Here is a 23,859-nt window from a genome sequence, read left to right as displayed (position 1 = left end):
GCGGCGAGTTGGCGCTGGCGGCAAAAACAAATGTGCGAATGCGAATGCAAACAAACTTTAAACTTTCAAACTTTTATAGTTTTGTTTTATTCCGAATTGGTTTCGTTCAGTTCTTTAGAAAAATTTAGGGACGAGGATGAATTTGTTGTCATATGAAAAATTAAGAAAGATTATACTTACCTAAGTTATAATCAAATCACCCAAGTGACGAATTTTATTCATGATGCCAATGAAAAATATGTGAATCCGTAAGTAAAAAGTGTACATTACTTGAACAGTGTACAGTCCATAAATAAAATAGTAATCAAATTAACTATAAGTGGTTCCCTATCACATGGGCGTAAGTATTACTTATGTTTTATGTCCCGATACTAAATAATCGCCTGAGAATGCCTAAGATATCCACCCTGTTTATTCATCTGATACCTTCAATGCAATATGCAGTGGGCAGTGCCCCGTGCCCCCGAGCGCCGCTCCGGCTGACCGCGCTGGCGGCGGCGGCGGCGGCGCGGGGCTGGCGGCAGGTGCGTCAGTCGCCGCCTGTCCCGCGCCGCACACACGCGCTTCGCCTCACTGGCCTCGCCGCCGCGCAAAGCCGTTACTTTCAAATTATCCACGAACGACTGCTGTACTTCAGTGTAGAGATTTACTACATTATTATAAATACAGGATATCCAAAAAAGTTTTAGTTTCAGTGTGTTTTTGTTAGTGCTATTTCCAGCTGAAAAGCGAGGATTTTTTTCGGTAAACTACCTACTGAAACTTAGGTGAGTTATGAAAGAGTTAACTACTGTACGGATGTGTATTGTGTATGTACAATCTTATAATTATTTATGTAATGTATGTTTTAATTTTCGATTTAGATAATACTTAACAATGCGTGCCGTATGTGTATGTATGAAAGGTAGGTACAATCAGTGCGTTATTATACAGTTGGTAGACTAAACAAACTAGAGGCCAGGCAATCTTCTGACTGATGCTTCAATACTTGATAAGCATTAAAATTTAAAAATTGTAGAAACATCATAAATACATAACAGACCTAATACAATAAACCCAGTTACTAAAAAGTTATGTTTTAAAGTAGTACTTAAATGCAATATCCTGTATTGGTCGGTGATCGGCGGAGGGTTCACGGTCCGGCGGCAGGGGTCCGCTGACTCACCGCCGCCGCCGCCGCTACCCTCCACTTGTAGCCACAACTTGCAGGCGTACAAGTTCTAAATAGGTGGCTACTGTCCAAGCCGAGCTGATAGAGGTCTCTTACTCTACTCCTACCATTATATAAATATACCTAAGTTTAAAAACTAAAGAGACAAGACAAATATATCACAAAAATCATTCACAGTTTTCTATTTCCTGTAGCTGCAACAGCTAAGGTGTCTATAACTTTACTTCCACATTGCAACACAAAGAAATAAAATAGATCATCAACGTAGTACTTACCAACAACCTATACCTACTTACGAACGTCACATAGGATGAGTTCTAATAAAGTTATTGAGTAAAAAATATGCAAGTACCTAAGTGCTTAGTTTTTCCATGTAGATTGTAGAGTGATCTGTAGTAGCGGTCGCCACGCGCCGCCGGCGAGACCCTCTGACCTGGTTCCTATGTGCAATATGTGCTGCGGAGTAACAGGCTAATAATAATACTACGAGATGCTTCAACATCATTGCTTGTTACACTAATCAGCTGTCATGCTGGAACAGTTGTTGCTACGTAGCAACGTAGGGATGCATCTGATCGTCGTTACATACTTTACAACTTACATTACAATACCTTATAGTATAGTACGATCCATTCAACATTGTATGCAATGATTTAGGCCACTGCCCTATGAACAGGAAAACGTCTTTAGTTTTACAGTATAATGGTATAGCACCATAATAAGGTGGTGTTTCTGTGAGTATAATGAAGGGCCAGCGCGCGCGTGCTTCGACGGAGCAATAATAGTGCGTTCCGACCGACCGCGCGCCGCCGCCGCCGCCGCCGCCCGCCCGGCGACCAGCGATTGTCCTGGAACCGTTGTTGGAATAACTAGATATCTCACCATACCTAAGAAGACTTAGAACCTATTTATGCCATGTTGATGCTTCACTATGATATGCTGATGACGGATTTCAGAGCCCATTTACTGTGTATATGTCGCAGGCAACTGGTTTAATCTCCTGTTTGATTGAACCACTAGCCCGTTCATTGGATGGCGCTGTTCAGTTGTATGACTAGGCCGAACGTTGATTGTACAAGCGTCACAAAACGTCCAACTAGTTAGCTGACTTAAAATCAGTCAGGTGGTGAATAAAACAAGTATGGCGTCTAACAGCTAACAGCTGACACAAAAAGCACCTATATTGTTAGTTTTTTGCAAATAAATTAGCTTTAAAGTGCGTTATTTGTGTTAAAATAGTGTGAAAACATGGATTTACCTATTATTACGCCGAGGGCGGATAGTTTCAAAGAAAAAAGTAGCGAAACTGGATAATTATGAACAACAATATGAAGGTACGTTTATTGTTATTGTTTAGTTAATTTGTGAGATAAGAGCTTTGTAACATAGTCTTTTTGTTGACTCTTGTCTGGTGATGTTCACCCTAACCAGACATTACAAAGTTGCTATACTATATCCCATTCAACGACTTCGCTGAATGACGTTCAGTCAAGACGTCGAACGTTACAATCAACGACTTGACGAGTTGTCCTTTAGTCATACAACTGAATAGCGACATCCAATGAACGGGCTAGTGGTTCAATCAAACAGGAGATTAAACCAGTTGCCTGCGACATATATGTATATGTATATGTACATACGAGTCGGGCAGGGGCCATAGCATTAGTCATAGTCCAGTTACACGTGTAACTGCTCATGGGCATTTATGGTAGTTATTGAATGCTAGTTATTTGAAATATGAAGCGATGGCTTTGAATCCTTGATCCCGAGCCCTAGTCTCCACCTGACCACACGCGCACTCGGCCGGAACTAATGGCACAGGACGAGACACTCGGTCCCACGCACACGCACGCAAATATCCCTCACTAGCAACCAGCCCCAATAAAATACCCGCACTCAGAGTTTAAAATTAGCGCATAACGTGTTTGATGAAACTTAGAGACACATTCAGTATAATCATCATCATCATCATGATCAAGAACAAGACGAAGTCATGTTATTTTCATAGTTTTCAGGGCTATATTATACGCCCTGAAGTGACGGACAGATAAACCGCCAAACTTACCTATGGGGCTTTTATTTTACGGGCCAGGGTTAAAGACAATGATGATGATGATCTAATGACTTGCTTTGTTAAAACACCGTTTCGTTAATGACCAATTTATTCTCTAATTTAATGCTAATCGCTGCCTTCACCATGATAACGTAAATCCACAACGCTCTAGATGAAGTGATTTACCAGAACTTTCATTTACATGGCGGCTGTCTCGGCTTCATGCTGTGACTAAATAACTATAGTTTTGCCGATAGCTAGACTCGCACGACGCTCAATGAATCATTAATACCGCGAAGAAGCACCGTAATATCATATAATTCTGATTGGAATGGTTCGAGTGAGTCGCGCAATGAGCTCGGTGGAGGGCCGCAGTCGCCGTTCCGTGGCGAATGTAACAAGTATCAAACTTATTTAGTTGTAACGGCCGAGCCGGCTCGGAAACAAAGCCTCGGTACATGTAAATGAATGAAGGCGGAAGAAAGCGAAATCCGCCCGTTGCAGTAATTTTGACTTTTTCCGCTTTCTAAATACAGCCCCGTAGTTGTGCGTAGGCTTAGCTAAGATATACAGATACACCTATAACTACTGAAGTAAATACGTATGTGAATTAAATTACTAACCTTATCATTTTGATCCATAGCTGGCTTTCAAGCACTTGCAACTTATGTAATAAGAAAAGCATACATACAGAAGAAATGAGAACCTCCTTTTTGAAGTCTGATAAAAAATAAGTAATAAAGTGTATTCCAGGTACTTAATTTCCGTTTTCTTGCTTCTGCTGCGTCACGCGATGCCTCATGTCTCGTACCTCGACTGCCGCAGCTCGTAGCTCTCGCACCACTCGGTAGGTTCACATTTACAACAAATGATTGCGCTGCTCTCTTGACCCCAGACATCACGGCTGATGGCTCACTATCACGATACCAGAAACAAAGCCATACTATACAAAATTTGATGCTATTTACATAATTTTAAAATTACCCAAATTAGATCTCTACAGCTAATATTCATTCGCCTAATTTCAGAATATAAACTTTTACTTTAATTCAGATTCACAAAACATAACCATACAGGCGCACTTTTTGTTAAGTATAACTACATAAGTACAGGCGAAAAAAATGTGATAACTAAGTTAAAATAGTTTATACATTTATACATGTATAAGTATTGAACCTGGAATGTATGTAACTTTTAAATGTAAGTTCCCATTTTCCCCATGTCTGCTGATTCTGCAGAAGCGTGAATTATAATCTGTTGATTATAGTAGATAATAAAACCTTTGATTGGGATAGATCATCAAGTACTTAATACAATGAAGCGGATATAACTTTATGAGTGATGGATGCCCTATATACAGCAGATGCTGAGATTGTTCCATTTTGCCAATTTTTCATTCAATAGGTACACTTTTTAATTTGATTGCATGTTTTTTAGCAAATAAATGAATTATCTTTCTTTATTTCTTTCTGGCCCACAGTGCCGCGCGGCCATCGGCCGGCCTGGAACATCACTCCGAGCGCAGATTTGGTAGAAATACTAATAAGTTTAAGTTTTTTTTAAGTTTCGTGTGTTTGTCCGCAGCGTGCGGGCGGCGGCGCTGCTGGTGCGGGGATGGTGGTGCGGCCCAAGCGCTAGCCATGGGGCTGACCACGCGGGGCGCCGCGCTGCTACCGCCGCTACTGCTGCTGCTGCTGGCGCACGCCGCGGCGCAAGGTGAGCCTCCACCACGCATGGCACGGGGATGCGGACCACTTCTCATAACCTATTCATACACTCTATTGCCAAGTGCATGCGATCTCTAATACACTGACCTCTGCGTGATCGAAGTATCGAGGGAAACAGTTCACGTGCAAATTGTAATAGCCTGAAGTGAATGGGTGTGTAAACCTGCCCTCGGTGATTGATGGCGGCGAGGCGAGTGCGTATATGTTTCATCACCGGCTCTGAAGTAAGGAACAACCAATCAAGTGCACGATATCCCGGCTAACTACTGCTGTTACAGCGGTATCCGTGTCTGGCGGCAATCATAAACGTAATAGGTATCAATAACAGTGATATTTCGGAAACTACAGCATTTAATCGTGTCCGCTTGTCCGCGCCGTCTTAAGTTGATCGTGATAATTGTACTTCAAGTAGATTTGTGTAAATTTTTTGTCGGACGTGAAGGTTCTTGCATGTTTCCTAATGCATTTTAGCGATTACTGAGTATCATGCAACACAAGCCCATTGTAGGTACATTGTTCTGTCCGGTGCACAAGTCAACAGATCCTTCGCACGCCACTATTAGGTTCCAGCTAAGACAATAAACTTGCACGGAATTATACTTTTATAATGCCTAATAATTCTTCACACGAAAAGCTCCTTCCTTCCTCTCAGAATTGTGTTCATTTATAAAATGTCTAAAATAGTAATTAAATATGCCATAATATTAAATGATTTCGGTTTATCAGTTGGACGTATCTGACATATTATTACAACATTTATCCCGAGTTCACTGGAGACCAAGGTCGGAACATTCTCAAAATGTGCTGAGAAGAATAGAGACATTGGCCTTATATCAAGTTTACATTCCCATTATGTTGGAGACTATATATTATAATCGCTTAACCTCTATGAATGAAACCGTGGGCGAAGTTTCCTGAAAGCTTGGTTCTCGCCTCGACTTGTGTTGACTGAGTGTCGGTCAGTCGACGAGCAAGCACCAGCTGTGAATGCTGTGATGCATAACACATGTAATGAATCATAGCATAACTACCTCATATACTTACTGGCTTTTTTCGGGATGTTTATGCTCAGTCTGGTGAATATATTCCTCAGGAAAAACTGCTGCTGTAGACAGCCTCTTCAGCGAGGTTTGATATGTGAATAAGTAATACTTTATACTTACTTATGTAAGTTGATTACTCCGTAAATTAGCAAGCATGGCGAACGGACCATGCACTGGTGGTGGCTGGTGACAGGGGGTCGGCGACCGGCTCTCCAGTATTAATGAATGTGTGCAGTGGGGCGCTGCACTGCGGCCGCGCGGGCATTTGCATACCCCGCGGCCCGCACGCCGCCGCCGCCGCCGCCGCCGCCGCCCCGGACACTCATCCCTCGCAGTGACCCCAAGCATAGTCGTTACTACTACTGAACTCGATTGTACAACTTGTACCGTTAACGACCGCATGCATATTTAAACTATGGCGAAAGAAACTAAGTTTTATAGCCATGATTGGTTGCAAAACAAAGTGGAATTCAGGCATGTAATTTTACTAATAGGTAGGTATACCTAAGTGCCTTACGTTATTTCTATTTTATATCGTGATTATTATCGGAGCTATGTAATCCAAATGCTTACACGCATAGTTTATAGATAGCCAACATAAGTTGCGATCAAAATGTATGTTCATTTGATTGATTAACGAGTGACGGCCGATCGGATATCGCTAACAGAGGCATTAACCATGAATCAAAGATACAGCAATGTGAAGCGGAGCATGGGAAGCAATATCTAGATCTGTTTCAATCGCAGAAAGAGTCGTATTGTACATTGAGCCACCGCAGGCGCCGCGACCGCCGGGCACATCTCTCACTGGATGTTTGCGAAAGGGTGCCGTAAATAAACGTAGCGGGTTGATAAGATCGGTTATTAAATGTGCAAGAGTTTCCACTCTGGCTGTCCCAGTGAGAGGCCGGTGTAAGCTCAGGGTACACTATGGTGCTCAGGGTACATCACCTTCAAGGTCGGCTTTGAAGCGGAGCTGTAGAATTCATTCACGCTCGTAGATAAAACTGCTGAGCTACAAAAAAATGCTACAAACAATTTTAAAACATTCGCTCATTATCGCGGCATTGTTGCCTTCTGCGATGGGGTTTAGATGGACGAGTGTTGTCCATTGTCTTCGGCAGGCGGAACTGCTGGCCCCTGCCGCCTCCTGCAGTCACTGTGCTCCTGGTAGCTACCTCATGGCAGCCGCCCCATTGTTCATTCTTAACGCTCTTTTATTTATATAATCTATTGTTTATTTGGTTCAATTAAATTCAGACTTCCTATGATATACATTACTTAATTCATATACTTAGTTAGATACTATAGTAGTTCATTTTCAATATTCCATTTATGTGGAAAAGGAAGCATTATTCTTAACATACAAAAACAATCGCTGCAAGTGTAGCATATTTGCAATTCTTGAAAAGTTCAATAGAACATTATTTCAAACTCTTCACGATCTAGGTATTTGTGTTAATGGCTTCCTTCCCTAGGTTTCACTATTTGATGGATAGTGATTAGTAGTCAGGCGGTTGTTTATGGATCTAACAATTATCAGCGCTGGGCCGGGCCGGGCCGGGCTGGCTGGACGGAAGCGCTGGCGGCCGCGCCGTCGAGATGAACACCCAGGTATTCCATCAAATAGTCGGAAGTTCATTGTTTTCAACAAATCCTACGTAATTCTCGGTAATATATGTTTCCTTTATTTATATCTTCCGTGCGTAAGTATTTACTTACGCACATAGTCATCCAAATGCGGTGCGCTTCAGCAAGCGTCTGCCGAGTCGCTCTGCTCTCTTCTGCTAATCTTTAATATAATAATTTTATTAAAACTGTAAATTTAAAAGTATCCCGATGAAACCAATTAAGATGAGCCGTTTTTACGTAACAGCGAAGCATTTTCAGTCGATACTCATTATTCGGTTCTACCTTTTTTGGCCTAAGATTTATTTGCCTAATCTCGTATTGCATAGTAACGTTTGGTCAAAGTCTCGTTTCGCCGAAAATCGTATGGCATAAATCTCGTTTAGTAAAAAGTTATTTCGCATAATCTTTTTTAGCCTAATAATGGTAAGGTCAAATCTCAAATAGCCTAACAATACTATGGCATAGCTTATACAAACTACCTACTAATATTCATTTGGTTTTAACTTTGACGAAGCGTCTCCCCCTACATAGCGCAAACAGGTGCCTTGCATTATTAAATTTTCCGATATGTGGGTAACGCTCCGCTCCGCTTCGCTGCGCTCCGCTTTGCTTTCGACGAACATGTGCACCTAACATGCTCCTCCTCGCTTTGCTCGTCGTCGCACCTATCTTTAGGTTTCGATCCCCTGGGGTTTAATGGCGTTTGTAATCATTATAATGGTACATCACTTTCGATATTTTGATCATTCAATATCGTGATTCTCGGGATGTAGGCGAAAAATACCATAATTTGTACATTTAAAACATACTTAATATAGTATTTATTAAGATAATATTTGGAGAAACAAGATTATACCAATACGAACAATTTGAGCAAACGAAACTTAGGTGTTTCAAGTTTGTGCCAAAAGAGTTTTAGACGAAACGAGTCTTATGCCACGTAAGTCTTGGCGAAGTGATGATTCTACCAAAAAAGTTTAGACCATACGAGTTATGCGAAACGAGTTTAGGGCAATAAAGATTAGGCGAGATGAGGGGAACCCTCATTATTCACAGTTACATTTTAATTTCATGCGGATTTACGGAGTTTTATAATTATAATTTATTCTAATTATATTATATCTATTATTATAATTATAATCAAATATCGTCATATTATAAAATCAATTCTGATGCCGGAGTTTTAATTTACATATACATAGTACATATTGTTTTGAAATATTCACTACCTACAACCTACGTAGGACTGATTTACAAGTCAGGATAATATTAATAATGAATCAAAAAGTCGTCTTTAGGCTTTTTCCACATAAAATATAAATATTATTTGTTTATAGTAAGTACTTAATTTAAATTTAATAATAAAATATGAATTACACGCTCCGCCAACCTCCAACTACAAGAAAGCTTAAATTGGATGCATTTAACTGAATTACCTAGTTGAGTTGTAACTATTACAAAGAGAAAATATATTTTCGACGACATAGTTTATAATGTCGACGAGCAAACGGTACTACACCATTCCGAGATCAATAAATCTTACATAGGTAGGTATATTATTATGTCTTATAAGTATTTAAAACTAATTATTATATCATCTTTAGTGTATGCAGTGTAGCTACTCGTATAATTAAATAGAAAGCTCCTCCATAGAAACTGTGAACAATCAGCAAGCTCAGTCATCGATTCAATCAGCCGCCAGGTAATTAGCATAGACCATTCCTCGGCTCTGCTAGTACCTAATTAATTCTAGCTATAGTTATTATAATAAATAGGTAGTAAGTAAGTGCACACGTCGGTCAGGAAGTCAGTGAAAGTGAAAGGGCTGCGCGGGCGCAGATCACTCGCCGCTGGCAGTATACAGTACCCAGTAGCTACACTAATCAGGATGTCGAGGAGCTTAGTTGCAGCTTAGCAGTTGCGTCTACCCCGACACGAGCAGGATTACTGCTCAAAGTGACTGCAGTGTTAATTTGACAAGGTTGTCAACAGGTTATTAGCTCCCGCCTGATGTATTGCTAAATGTAATCGCGATCGTCTGGTAAAGCTTAGGTACCTACCTCTACTGAGTCATTAACGTAATAATTTCTTTTTCAAAGCGTGTCGGCGACAAACACTTTAAATTTATATTAGAGCTTGCAGAGCATTGGCCATTCAGATTAGACTCAGCCGTTGACTGGCCGGGGTGCGCCGGATGTATAGTTGCCTCTATCAGGAACGGGTCATTTTCTACGAGGCTTGTTTTGTGCACCCCAAAGTTGTAACGTTCTTGTTGAATCTTGGTTGATACGCTCTGAGCCATAACGATGTAAACTACCTTAAAGATACAGAGCGTTACTTAATCTGAAGAAACCTTAAACCATGGTGTAAGAAAGGAACCATCTCCACATATCTGCAGGGTTACCATCGTTCCCAACCTTTACCAACTTCATAATTCTGAATCTCTATAAATAGGAGGATGTTGTAGAGTCTTGGATGAGTTTGTGGATTGACTGCTTGTTGTTGCTCGTTACTTTGAAAAGCTGAAAACTTTGCTTTTGGTCCCGGTGCGACCAAGCGTCGCTTATAAAACGACGTGCGGGGAATCGATCGGACCTGTCTTTGCCATAGACTACAGATCGAGTAGACAAGACAGTCTGTAGTAGTGCATGTGTTGGGAGGAGGCGGGCGCGGGCTGCGGTCGCGCCGGAAGCACGCTCGAGGAGCCCCGACCCGGCGGCGGGGACTGTTACCTCACTCAACATACGCATCCACACGTTTAGTACTGTTAAAATAATGTAAATATAAAATCTTACGAGAAGACGACGAGTCACTCTTTAGTACCTACTTACTTAATACTTATCAAAGATTCTTATCTACATTTGTAATTGCGAAAGTGATTATCGAAAGGAAATACTAATATGAGCATTGAAAGCAAAAGGTTTCCAGTTTCTTAAGCTTTTCCTGTCTTGGTCAGGGTTTAGTTTAGTGTATTTAAGTGATAAGTCCGGTTACACGAACGGTATTGCACAACGAGCTGTGATCACATGCATGAAGTGCACCTATGAGGCCTTTCTCTCGATAAGTGTAGTCGGAAATAATGAGACGCGGTAACCTTTGACTATAATAGCCTCTATTTGCTATAATGAACATAAATTCACATCTGATTGCAAAGCCATTTCGGGTCTGTATGATAAGCAAAAAATCTAAAATGTACATAATAAGTGTGTGAAACTCGTATCTTGTCTTACAATGCGGCATGAATGTATCGGCACAACAGAGTTAGTTCTGAGGGTTTTGGTGCAATTAATTTTTGATTTATTTAGTAATACGTATGAACAGCAGGTGAGCCGGGTAAGGCCGGGGGCCCGCGCGCGCCCCCCGCCCCGGCCCCCGCCCCCGCTCCGGCCCCCGCCAAGGTGTTCTACACGGCGCTGCGGCCGCGCGAGCCCCACAAGCTCTCTAAGATCATACAGATGAACGACCGGTACTTCCTCGCAAGAGTGTGTAAGTACCAGGCTGGCATGGCCGCACGGAGCATGCCCCCGGGTGCACACAATGCACGCCCCGCGCCGGCCACGCCGCAACGCGGGGACGGTGTCAGTTACTCTGTAGAAAGTTTCACTCTTACATTTGCAAGTCAACTGCAAGTCTTGGGATAGGATACTTTACAGAAAACACAAAACACAACAGTATAATCAAGGGAACTTGATATTAAATTTAAAATAACGTAGCGTATCAATCATAACATGATCAACACCAATTCGAGACATTGTTACATTTTTAATCGAGGTCGGTTCAATTGTTGTAAACTTGTAATGGAAGTGTTAAACGGTTTTATCCACATTAACAACAATTATTTGAAAAGCGTGAAATAATTACATTTAGAATAGTTTTTTACGCTTTCGCACAATAGTAATTGTTGCAGTGATGTTCCGCGCTGTTATCTGATACGGACGGTATTTGTCGCGAGCCATGTCTAATTACGTTTTTATACCTTTAGAAATACTAACAAACAGTTATTAAATCATCATATCAGACAATTTAAACGTGGCACGAACAAACCTATCTGAAAAAGCTCAACTTACTTGACTTTGACGTTAACTTTCTGACTGTAAACAACACGTTTTTGAGTCATCAATATTATTTTATAAATGCAGTGTACAGTTCCCTTGTTCATTGAAGAGGGTGCTAAATGTCCCGCCGCTGCCGCGCCGCCGCTCATCGACACGCGAGTGTCAGGTGTCGCCGCTCACGTTCGTTGTATCAATCATCGACTGTTTACTTAGTACAAGTGTTTAGGGAATACCAACACCCTGCAATCCATAATATCTCGCATGACATACCAACAAAGTACCTACCAATTCGATCAACTTACAACCAACCTGAGTTGGTACTCGATAGTTGAAGTTGTACAAACCATGTTAAACGCCTGACTGACTGACTGAACTTTGTCAGTAATCGTAATAGAAAGTGCTCATCATGTATTGAATTGAATTTAAAGTTCAAATAACTTATTGGAATTATTAAATTGCCCTTGCAATTGACGTTTAATATTAGGTTCTCTAGTAGGTAACGCTAGGTAATGATGACTAAACTAGCTCGGTGCTATGAAATCAAAAGTGTAGTCCATCCACCAGGGCGACCCCGCGGCCCACATGCCGCCATTTTGAATAATTTCCCGGGAACGGGAAGTGGCGCAGGGGATTTATCGCGGGCCCACTTCCGGTGGCCCACTTGCCCCGCCAGTGTCTCTTCAAACTCACCTGACATGGGGAAATAAGCGACTGCTTATCAGTGAAGAAATTGGGTTATTTCCTCTAAACTGTAAAGCTAAAACATATATGTAGTTATACAGTCCAGTCCATCCATTTACATTAACATAAGAACGTAGAAGACTACTGGGCACAAATATTTACAATGATCTCTTGAGTAAAAGAGATCTGGTCTCAGTTACCGGAGTGCCCTAGTCCTTGCCGTAGGTACTTTGGTTTCTGATGGTATGTCGTTGTGCAGCAGGCTGGCTGCAGCAGCTGGACAGGGGCGCGGGGGGCGCGGGGGACAGCTCGCCCGCCCCCGCCGCCGCCACCGTCGCCGCCATCGCACTCTCCATGCGCTCGCGCGGTCAGTCAAACACACACTAGCTCATCATGCCATGCACCAACCAGACGTTACTGATACTACCTATACATACATACAGTTATGATTTTGATGATTCGCTTTGTGGTTATGACAACTACATCAACAACACTTCACAGGTCATATCAGATTCCCTAGTTAGCGCAGCGATTACTTCCAATATCATAATGGAAAGATTGGAGTTTTTTTATTTTATTTCGCTGCGCTAATATAGAGAAATTTTCCATGTTGTTTTATAACTATATCGCTTGTTTAGACTTGTTTTGTTTTAGATGTGATCATCGTTTACACTGATCCCTATGTAATAGCACTGTAATTAGATCATTTCATTAAATATTACGGCATCGTTTTGTAGTGTATTTGTACATACGTTTTTTCAGTCGAAACTGTACACTTAGCTAGCACTGAAGTGGAGCTATGCATATGCATATGTAGATGCACTTGTTTTTACAGACATGCGTGTCGTTTATTGGTTTATTAGCTCATTGTAGATATGCATAGCAGATTGTGGAATACTTTCCTAATTTGATTTTATCGTGTTAAGAAACTCAGGTAGGTGCAGCATGTGAACTGAACACACGCTATGGTAGAGTAACTAATAGTTCGAAATTAAATTAGTGAGTTACTCAGTCGATCAAAGTATCAAGTATCGATGTAAATATTCGACACGGTGGGTTGAAGCTGGTTCATTCCTAAATATTGAAGCGTGGGAACTTGGAATGGGTATATTTTTACGAACCTCGAAGATCTTTGGGTAGTAAATTAAATATAACATCGGGACGGGCTGCTTTGCTTACCGTGGAGTTTATAGTGAGCACAATGCATGACGCGCTGAATGAATACCAGTATAAATAACTAGCAAACAAATGTAAATGATGAAGGTGTGTATATCAGTATTGGATAACAGTAGTCTGCAGTTAGATAACAAATGAATAGAGTAATTATGATATTGGTGGTGCTGAGGCAGCGCAGTGTCTGCGGCGCACGCTCGGCCGCCCGCCACACCGCAGTTGCAGTTTAGCGATCACTGGCTCTGCTGCAGCATGGCCCCCTGGTACTTGTCATGTCTCATACTGCGACGACGGCGTGATAGCGTTAGCGCATCACACGCTCGGCCACGCTACTCACTCAATACGAACAATCCTAACATAATCACGAAAGTATTTGTAATCCGAACTAAACCGTTGAAAGTGTAACATTTCCTGCCCCCTCCCCCCGCTACACCCCCCGGAGGAAATGCCCTCGAGTGACCCCGCGCCCTGGTTCGACCAGCGGCCGCGGGGCGGACACCCCTACTCACATACCGATATACAAAGCTCATTGACGACGTAAGCGAACAAACCCATAACAAATTACAATTGAAATATTACAAATGACTATTGAAACTATGTGAGCAGGGGGTGCGGCCGAGCCAGTCACCGCTGCACCGCCGTCAGCACCTGATGGTTCAAAATCAGTACAGCAAATCTTTTCTCATTTTTATTTTACTTTTGCTTTGCACCGCTTCTTTTAAAATGAGAGTGCAGTCTCCGATGATACTGATATCGGCTCGAGGCGAGGAGAGCCGCGGAGGTACCACTCACTAGTTCGTCTTTCTGCTACAGTACCTAAACGTCGCATGTCGCATGTAGTTGACCTCCTGTTTGTGTCCTCAGCGATTTTGGACAGTCGATGCTACTTGATGAACGGAGGCGCCGTGGAGAGCTTCTACATCGCGGAGGACACGCCCGTCGGCGCCGTCATCGGTGAGCATACACTTAAATTAACTAACATGTCTTTATAATTTTAAGAATCGTTACTCTTAGCGAGGGGTAGTACGCGTTTCCTTCTACCCTTGGATATGTATTAACTTCACGTACAAAGTGGACTTATTTATCTCGCAGTGCCAAAAAAATAAACGCAACATAGGTCACATAGCATATTTTTGACTGTATTACAATTATAGTTGGTTGTCTAATATAATCTTTAATCGAAATACTCGATCAAATGCCCAGTTCCTTACTACCACTATAACCTCATCATGCAATGACCACTACTACCAACTGACCAACACCTACTTCCCAGGCACCCTTAGCGTGAACGGCGACGCGAGCGTGAACGGCGACATAACCCTGCGCCTGCAGGAGCGGAACGCGGCGGTGGCGCTAGCCCCCCACAGCAAGAACCTGACGCTGACGCGTGCGCTGGACCGCGAGGAGCGGCTGGGGCCCAGCAGCGTGTACGTGAACGTGCGCTGCGACCGACGACGCACCACCGACCCGGTTAGGATACTTCACTTTTTTATTTTAGACTACTCAAGGCTGGTTGAAATCACTCTCCTATTCTTAGATTGAATTTGCGCAACTGCAGCCAAATCTTTCAAGAATTTGTGAAGGCCATCCCGCCATCAATGTCACGGTCCGTCTTTGCACAGGCGCCCACTAAGCTAGCTAACTTAGCCTGGTTCGGTTGCGTGATACCAAGAACGTTGGGAGTATAGTAACTATGTTGATACTAATGATACTAAGAATTAAGGTTCTGTACATATTTAACTCGAATAGATATTAACTAACACGTTACCATTTGTATTCCAGAGCTTCGTGATCCCGGTGTCGGTGCGCGTGTGGGACGTGAACGACAACGCGCCGGCGTGGCAGTGGGCGGGGGGCGCGGGGGGCGCGGGGGGCGGCGCGGGGGGGTACCGCGCGCGCGTGTCGGAGCTGACGGCGGTGGGCGCGCGGCTGGCGGCGGCGCCGGCGCGCGACGACGACCAGCCCGGCCCGCACAGCGTCGTGCACTACTCCGTGCTGCCCGGGCCCTACCAGGTCAGTACACGGAGCTATAGCTGGAGTAATATGTGCTGAAGTAGAGTGTAAGCGGCAAATTTTGAAGCCTATACGAATGCCGTGAAGACTGCTTTTTACTGGCACCCATCAAATTCAACACATTCCCACTCACTCACTCTCACTCTTGATGGCTCGTTGACCCGAAGTGGATCTTGGCCTCCGCTACCAAAAGACGCCACTTCACATTCCGTCAATTTATTTATTTAATACTTTATTGCACAAATATAACATAAGTGTTTGTCTAAACATGGCGCCGAAGCGTTGAAAGCGAGCTTCGGTGCGCTTGACTCAGCTGGAGCGACCGCAAAATTACAGCACAAAAAATGGCAGTTGTCAGTAGAAATCTTTTCATCGATCTTACAATGACCTTCTTGGATAACTATAGTTCTAAGAAATATTCTTATATCTCTTCGCAGGAGTACGTGAAGTTCGCGAACGAGCTGGACTCAGTAATCGTTTTAGCCAAGCCGCTGGACTACGAGACGCTGCGCAACTTCACCGTGACCCTGCGCGCCGAGGACCAGGGGCAGCCGCCCAGACACAACGACACCACACTCGAGGTGGAGGTGACAGATGCCGACGACCAGAACCCCGCCTTCACGCACGACCACTACACGGCCGTGCTGCCTGATGATGCTGTTGAGGTAGGTTCTATTCTGTTCTATTCTCTGTGCGGGTGTAAGTACTTGCACCTGGCTCTCTTGAGTGGAACCTTTGTGCATATCCCCAAGGTCTAAACTGCCTGACGTGGGTTGCATGCTGCATTTTTTTCGTTGCAAACTTTTTATTAATTCAGCCAGTTGAAGCGTCATGTCTAAGTTCTTGGGCCAAGATGTGGTAATCTTTGTCTTGTTGGTCTACTTGAACAGAATAGTTATATCTCTCTATCTTTCCCAAAATCTTAAATTCCATGCAAAAACAGTAGTGATTGCACATCACAAACCAATATACCAAACATCTACCTATCTATTCATCCCTTCCCAGGGCACGGAGTTGGAGATATCCCCTGGGCCGATCTCCGCGTCGGACCAGGACCTGGGCATCCGCGCGCCCGTCCGCTACAGCAGCACGGGGGAGCAGCGCGCGCTGCTGCGGCTGCACGCGGACAGCGGGCGCGCCGCCGCCGCCGCGCCGCTGCTGGCCCAGCACGCCCCCGTCACCATCGTGCTCAAGGTATTCCAGCTACAGCAGCAAGAGGCTTAAGAGCTAGAAAGCCATTGAAAATTTATGTGCCACGGTTTTTATGTTCTTGTATCTGAAAATAATTGTGATTCCTCAAAGTCACCTCAACGTAGGTATCCTTGGAACGTAGGTTAAGGATTGTAATAAATTTCTTGTCACCAATTCCAGGCAACGCAAGTGGACAACCCTGACCGCTACGCGTTCGCGACGCTGACCATCTCCCGCCCCCCGCGCGCCGCCGGCCCCCCGCGCCCCCCGCGCTTCCTGCAGCCCGCGTACAGCGCCGCCGTCCCCGAGGACACGCCCGTCGGCGCCACGCTGCTCACACTGCACACTGATACTGGGGACACTGTGAGTACCCCCGCCCCCCGCGCCCCCCGCCGGCAGCGAGGACGCGCCCGTCTAATTGCAGTCTTAGGGTGAGCCAGACGAGCGTAATTTTGTGAGTTGTGAGTCTTGTATTTCGGCAGAAATATTGTGCGCGGGGACGAGGGGAGCGAGTGATTTCCGCATCTTTCGGCCCCGCGCATCAGAATACGCAACTCACAAAATTACGCTTGTCTGGCCTCACCCTGTCTCAGTTTTTTGTGTGTATCATTTCGGTTATTTTTTTGTGTGTGATGATGTTGTTCAAGCCGATACGGCTACGGCGACTGCTAATGGAGATTTTAGGCTTCGCTGGTGTGCCCGGATGTGGCTTATGTAGCCAATGTTTTGTGTGTAGTGTATTGCTTTTTGTGTGTGTGTGATCAATCAATTCATTTCCTTTCTTCCTTTCAGTCCCCGGCGCTGCAGTTCTACGTGTCCGAACGTTCGTTCCTGGATCAGTTCGCGATCAGCGCGCGCGGCGCCGTGCTGCTGCGCCGGGGGCTGGACTACGAGGCGCGCCGCGACTACGCCTTCCACGTCATGCTCACTGACGGGCGAGCGGTCAGTATGGGCTGGGGATAATGGTGTTCATGTGGTTATGCAGAATCCCGGGCAGTCAGCGACTGATGCTAATCAAGTGTTAATCTGACTGGCTAATCTTTTGGAACAAACTGTGGTGTATGAACGCGCCTGCGAGCGCGAGACGTCAGCGTCATATCGTCAGTAATAAATCGGCCTTCGTCTTGTCAAGTACTTACACTGTGTTTTATTGCTATATCGCTACCTACCTCATATATATCATCTGGCGATGAGGGTGGGATCACAGCCAGACCAGCTCCTGTGTTTTCAATTAATTGATGAAAAGTGCTACGCCGTAGGCTCGTAGCCGCTACGAGAATTTGCGCGTTGAACTCTTTTGTATGACAAATTTATTTGTAATAAAGTGTTGAAAAACTAGTGTTTTAATATATTAGTCTTTTCTTTTTTTTAATAAGTATATTAAAGTCTTCCTACTAAATTACATTATTATACTTCATCTAAATTAGCAATTTTACGATAGTGACAAATTCCATCTCTCCACAGAACGACACAGCGTCTTTAAACATCACCGTTTTGAACGTGAACGACTGGGAGCCTCGCTTCCGCTACCCGCAGTACTCGTTCCGCGTGGAGGGGAGCGCGGGGGACGCGGGGGACGAGGCGGGGGGCGCGGGGGGCGCGGGGGCCGGCCTCATGCCCGTGGGCAAGGTGGACGTGTTCGACGGAGACAAGGACGACTACGTGTCGCTCAGTCTGCGCGGGCCGGATGCAGGGTGAGATTAAACACGTATTTACTAGTGCAGTTTCTTCGATCTATCATCATTATCAGGTCCTGAAATTCATAATTAAGGATCTATGCTGAAATGATATCCAAAATTATATTCTATGTGAGAGTGTGTATTTGTAGTGAACAAAGGCAGGTATCAAGAAGTTCTAAGCTTTCAGATAGGCGTATCTTAATAAAGCAGTCATTTTTACTATTTGCATAGCAAAACTTATGGCGTGTGATATTATTGCCGCTCATCGTAAACTTAAATGCCTTTCCAAATTGTTTATATCTTTTCCTTTCCTTCTGTTTTAAATTCCTTTGTGTGTACAATAAACAGTTATCTATCTCGCCTCTGCTATAAACACCCTATGCGTTTCTCGTCAGGTTATTCTACATGAACGACATGGGCGAGCTGTTCCTGCGGCGCGAGGCGCTCGGCGCGCTCAACAGCAGCGAGGTGCGCGTGCTGGCCACCGCCACCGACTCTGGCACGCCGCCGCGACAGGTAGGCCACAGTGTTCCTCCATCATCTATCATTATCGGCTACAATAATCGAACACAGGTCGGTCGTAGTAGGGAAAATATGGCTAGGTGGGGATACACAGGCACAAAATCTGAGTTGCTTGTGTGAAGCGCCACAAACTGTAGTGTTCCTTACATCATACCCCGCGTGTCCTTACACCTGTACGCGGAAAGAGCTCATGACCGTTACCAGCGGTGCAGTAAAAGTGGACCAGTTCTGCAGGGCGATCACGAAAAATATAGAATTGAATGCGAGTGCGACTAGTGTCAACTTGACAGCACTTTCGAACACTTTTTACCTATCGAATTGACAGTTGTCGCACTCGCATTCGATTCTATACGTTAGCTCGGTTTTTCGTGATCGCCCTGCTGGTTAATTATGTACAAAAGATGTCGATCATGTCTGACTTTCTACTAAGACAGAGTTTGTTTGACGTAATGTTTATGCCCCACAGTCATCAGTCCCGGTGGTGGTGCAAGTGGCCCCGCGGCTGCTGGCGGCGGGGCGCGGCGCGGGGCGGGCGGCGCCCTCGCTGCTGGCGCTGCTGGCCACGGCGCTGGCCGCGCTGGCGCTGCTGCTGCTCGCGCTGCTGCTCTACATGTACCGCAGGTGAGGTCTAGGGAGACAGGGTTGCCTAAATAGGGCACCTATAAGGTCTAAGGAAAAATATACATAACTTTGAAAGTCTGAAAAGTGAGTTTCACGACACAGTAGTTGAATGACTAATCTGGAAGAAAACCAAGTGAAACTTTGGCAGCTCCAACGAGTGTGCCTTTCTGGTTCTAACCAATTACATTGTTGGGAGAAAAAATGGCGACTGAACCAACCAATTAGAACTGGGGAATTAGGAATTAGGCATCGCCTAAGGCGCCATCTTTAATTAGCTTTTACTTTTTTTTCCTCATTCATACAACCACATTATCTCCGTCCACAGCAGGCGCGGCAAGTCCACGACCAAGGCGGTGTCGCCGTCGCCCGGCTTCGTGCAGCACGAGAAGTTCCCCGCGGCCCCCCCGTCCCCGCGCCCCCCGCCGTCCCCGCGCGCGCCCCCGTCCCCCGCGCCCCCCGCGCCCTCCGGCTCGCTGCTCAGCGTGTCCGCCGGCGCCAGCACCATCCTCGCCAACTCCACCAGTAGTCTGAATCTGAGGGATGTCGGGGACAAGGGGAATGGGAATGGAAGTGCCAGTGAGTTCATGTTTTATTGGTTTAGTTGTGGAGCTACAGTTTATACAACCAACTTAGGTGGAAGGTTTTTTTGGGCTTTACCTTTAGATTCAGCCGCCAGTGTTCGGTTATAAAGTAACCTGTTCTAATCTCTCTCGAGTAAAATTCTTAAATACGACTTAGGGCTTGTTTCACAATGTCTTGTTAGTCGCTACCTGTGGGATAAAATACATGCTGTCACTGTCTAAAAAATAATAACAAAGAGTGACAGCATGTTTTTTATCTAACAGGTAGCCACTAACCAGCCATTGTGAAACATGGCTTTATTATTATTATATAAACATAATGTGTATGTTACTGGTGGCATGTCACCCCTGTGGTGGGTGGGCGCGCGCCACTCCGCGCTGCTCTTGAAGCATCAAGCCGCCCTCCGCGAGCTGAGACGGACTGCGCTGGGACGTGGCGACCGCGGTGACACATGCACGTTTAATGTTCCATGTGCTACACTATACAATATTAACATTTGTATTTTTTGTTGTACTTACGTATAAATGTTTCACGGTTTATAATAATGTAGGTACATCCTTATAGTAGTTTAGTTACAGTATTGTAATAAAAAATTAAGCCGTTTTAAGGACTGCCATCTTTCATAATAAGTCTTATAATTGTCTCTACATAATATTATTTATAAGAATGAAATTATTAACATTTTTATGACTAAACCTAAGTAGTTATGATTGTGACTAAAACAATGACGTACCATCTGACTTCCGCCACATTACACCAGCATCTTTCGACAGACTCCGGCGGCGGGAACGGTCGCCAATCGCAGCGCTTCCCGAAGAGCCGCGTGGCCCCCGCGCCCCCCGCCGCGGCCCCGCCCCCCGGCTCGCCCCCCGCTGTGGACGTGGCGCTGATGTCGGACCACCTGGCGCCGGGCGGCGGGCGCAGCGGCGTGGCCTGGCCCGCCGCCACCATCCCCGCCAGGGTCAAGAAGCTCAGCTGGGACGACACCATGCGCCACGTACGTAGGCCCCCGCCCCGCCCCGTGCGCCCCCGCCCCTACCCCTGCCCGCTAGACTACTGCATCCCGGAGATAGAGTGACGCTTGCGTGGGGACACCTCTGACTCAAACAACCCCGAAATATAATGAAAAAACGGTCATTCGTGCCGGATTTATCACATGTTTGTAGACTGATAAAATGATGGGGTACCGTCAGAGTTGTCCCTTATTTATTATTCAAGTAACTGCATTACTATAACGCTTAGATAGATACTAATACATAAATATTATGGCATGTTGGTTGATTTGTATTTAGGTTTAAGCTTAGCAAAATATGATTTTCTTATTTACTTTTCCTTAGCTTGTCTATCTACTTATTGTATCTTCTTAAGTTTATTTCGCTTATACTTACTGTATGTAGTAATATATTTAATATTATGTTTGTAGATGTACTCTGAGCCCCGCACTCCCCTGATCCTCCTCTACAGTAATCCCTCGATGCCTGACAGCTTCCTGTACTGACCCGCGTCTGCTAAACTCTCCTAGTTTAGTTGCCAATAGTAAGCTCGGTAGAGTTGAAATTGCTAGACATACACGCTGCATTTTGATTGCTCCATTTACTTACAACGTTTTAATCTTATATTAACAAATTATACCTACTTACCTACTTACTTCCTACACTTTTCTTTCTTTTGCTTGACTAACATTACACACCTTTTTGGGTTTCACTTTTAGCTTTACATACCTTATAATAATAGACGATCACTTATTTAATATAATTAATATTCAAAATTGAATTTCTTTGCATATTGCCTGAGCCCAGTAAACTACAATGTCACTTATAAATCTGAACTAATCTAAAACTTACCTCATCATAATCGAGAGATCTCGTCACTAGCCGTCACCAACTCCTGGTATGTCACAGGTGAGCCCGCCCACAGACGTGCTGGACGCCACCAACCCCGCGCTGCAGGAGCACATGAACCTCACCGTGTACTTCTGACCGCCCGGGGCCGCGGGGGGCGCGGGGGGCGCGGGGGACACTGCCGCCCCCACTACAGACATCCACAGCAACACACTGAACACTGGGGGCACACTCGACACTACTTGGTGTACAGACGCCTCCCGTGCTAAATACAATGTTGGAGGAGGTGAGGTGAGACACTGGCGGGCGTGGGACGCCCCCCTGCCCGGCGCGGCGGCGCGCAGCCCGCGGGACGCCGCCGCCGGCGCACATTGATCCCACACTCATCTGCCGGCGCATGCTTTACAATCAATACTATAATATGGTACAAAAGTTATAGGACAATATAAATAAAGTGACATGCAATCTCAAATTACTTCAAACAATATTATAGTCGGTACATTATTCCAACAATACAACGAAATATGTAAAGTAATTCATTACATTAGGTAAGTACCGTGTCGGACCAAAGAACATGTTATTGTCTAGAAATTAGAAACAAAAATGGACATTGAAGTGAAGTGATTACAATGCGTGATAGAGATCATGGACGTTCAATCCGCAGTATATAAGTAATAAACTAATCCTTAATATCTATCGAAATAGGCGGTGCAGTCTGGGTAAAGAAATTTTACCTTTCAGGTACCATTGTCACACAGAGAGGGGTCAGTTTTCTTTGCACCAGACTATATCAATGTACCTACCAACTTTTGTAGAGAATGAGTGCCTTAAATTACCTACAACATTTCGTATAATTTCTTAATTCTACCGATGATAATATCTTAAAGTTTGTCTTCCCTGATTTATACATACCTACACGTAATTCGAATGAACACAATCAAAATTATTAATAATAATTGTAACTTAGATAATTAAGAATAGAGTTAAGTACCCAATGATTTTATTTATTAACATGCTGAGATTTCTTAATTGCATCAATATCATATTATCATGTACTAGTAGGTGTAGGAACTAGTAGAAATTATGAAACTGTAAAAATTAAAATCTATATAAATATTCATTGTAAATGCGCTACATTCTATTCATTATATCATTTAATTTTAAGTATATACTTAATTCTCTATTTATTGTTATATTTGTTTCGAAAAAGTTACGAATTACCATTAGATAAGTGCTGTATTGTATGGTACAGAATATTATTCACAAAATACCGAATACCTACTTACAATATTATAGAGTAGTATTAGTGTAAGGACTTAGTTGTTAAGTAGTTGAGAGTATTATTGAATGTTTATAAAATGTTTTGGTTACTTGAATACATGTTTGTTTCATTTTAGTAAACCACATGAAAAAATTTGCTTAAATATTTAATGATAAAGTTGGAAATCCGATTCTGAAATACTTAAGTACATATAATATTTTTTTCCTGCAAACTTGCAACGCATATTTTTCAAAACTCACTGGCCCTTCTAAACTTACTTGTGTGAAAGACTAATTAATATAGATTCATAGTTACACTAGTATTAAAATTATGCAGGCAATTAAGTAGTTGATGCACTACTGACTAAAGAACCAATTGTTTATGAAATAAATAAGTGAGTTACAAGGAAGGTAGAGTCCGTGTATCTAATCCACTTTCGTCTCTATACATATTACCTATATCAATCTTACATACAGCCTGCATGTATAGAAAGTGAAACCCTCCTCATTAAGACATAGCTACATGCCTTATCTCTATGCAATCACTGGCTGTGACAGTGTATGATACGATCAATGTGCGGGAGAAAACCTGATGTTATTAGCATAGAGTGGGAC

At 44.0% G+C, this 23,859-nt stretch overlaps 1 protein-coding gene across 1 annotated transcript; it reads left to right on the top strand.

Moving 5' to 3' along the window:
* The first annotated feature begins 568 nt into the window (after positions 1-568).
* On the top strand, positions 569-22,181 carry LOC119691154 (protocadherin-16). Its single transcript, XM_048625728.1, has 15 exons — positions 569-767; positions 4,809-4,940; positions 14,400-14,489; positions 14,809-15,005; positions 15,318-15,548; positions 15,986-16,213; positions 16,554-16,742; positions 16,920-17,102; positions 17,532-17,681; positions 18,204-18,433; positions 18,814-18,934; positions 19,407-19,561; positions 19,890-20,137; positions 20,917-21,140; positions 22,045-22,181. The coding sequence occupies exons 2-15, from the start codon at positions 4,865-4,867 to the stop codon at positions 22,120-22,122; spliced, it is 2,400 nt and encodes a 799-aa protein (XP_048481685.1). The 5' UTR covers positions 569-767; positions 4,809-4,864; the 3' UTR covers positions 22,123-22,181.
* The last annotated feature ends 1,678 nt before the right edge of the window (positions 22,182-23,859 follow it).

Source organism: Plutella xylostella, chromosome 15 (assembly GCF_932276165.1).
Source record: "Plutella xylostella chromosome 15, ilPluXylo3.1, whole genome shotgun sequence".
In the NCBI taxonomy this organism is placed as follows: Eukaryota; Metazoa; Arthropoda; class Insecta; order Lepidoptera; family Plutellidae; genus Plutella; species Plutella xylostella.
Note: the sequence above shows the minus strand (reverse complement) of the source record. Positions and strands in the feature narration are given on the sequence as shown.

Coding starts and splice junctions, on each gene's coding strand:
- LOC119691154 (XM_048625728.1), top strand. CDS start 4,865: ATGGGGCTGACCACGCGGGGCGCCGCGCTGCTACCGCCGCTACTGCTG. Junction 18,935..19,406: donor CTGGCACGCCGCCGCGACAG/GTAGGCCACAGT, acceptor TATGCCCCACAG/TCATCAGTCCCGGTGGTGGT. Junction 21,141..22,044: donor GGGACGACACCATGCGCCAC/GTACGTAGGCCC, acceptor GGTATGTCACAG/GTGAGCCCGCCCACAGACGT.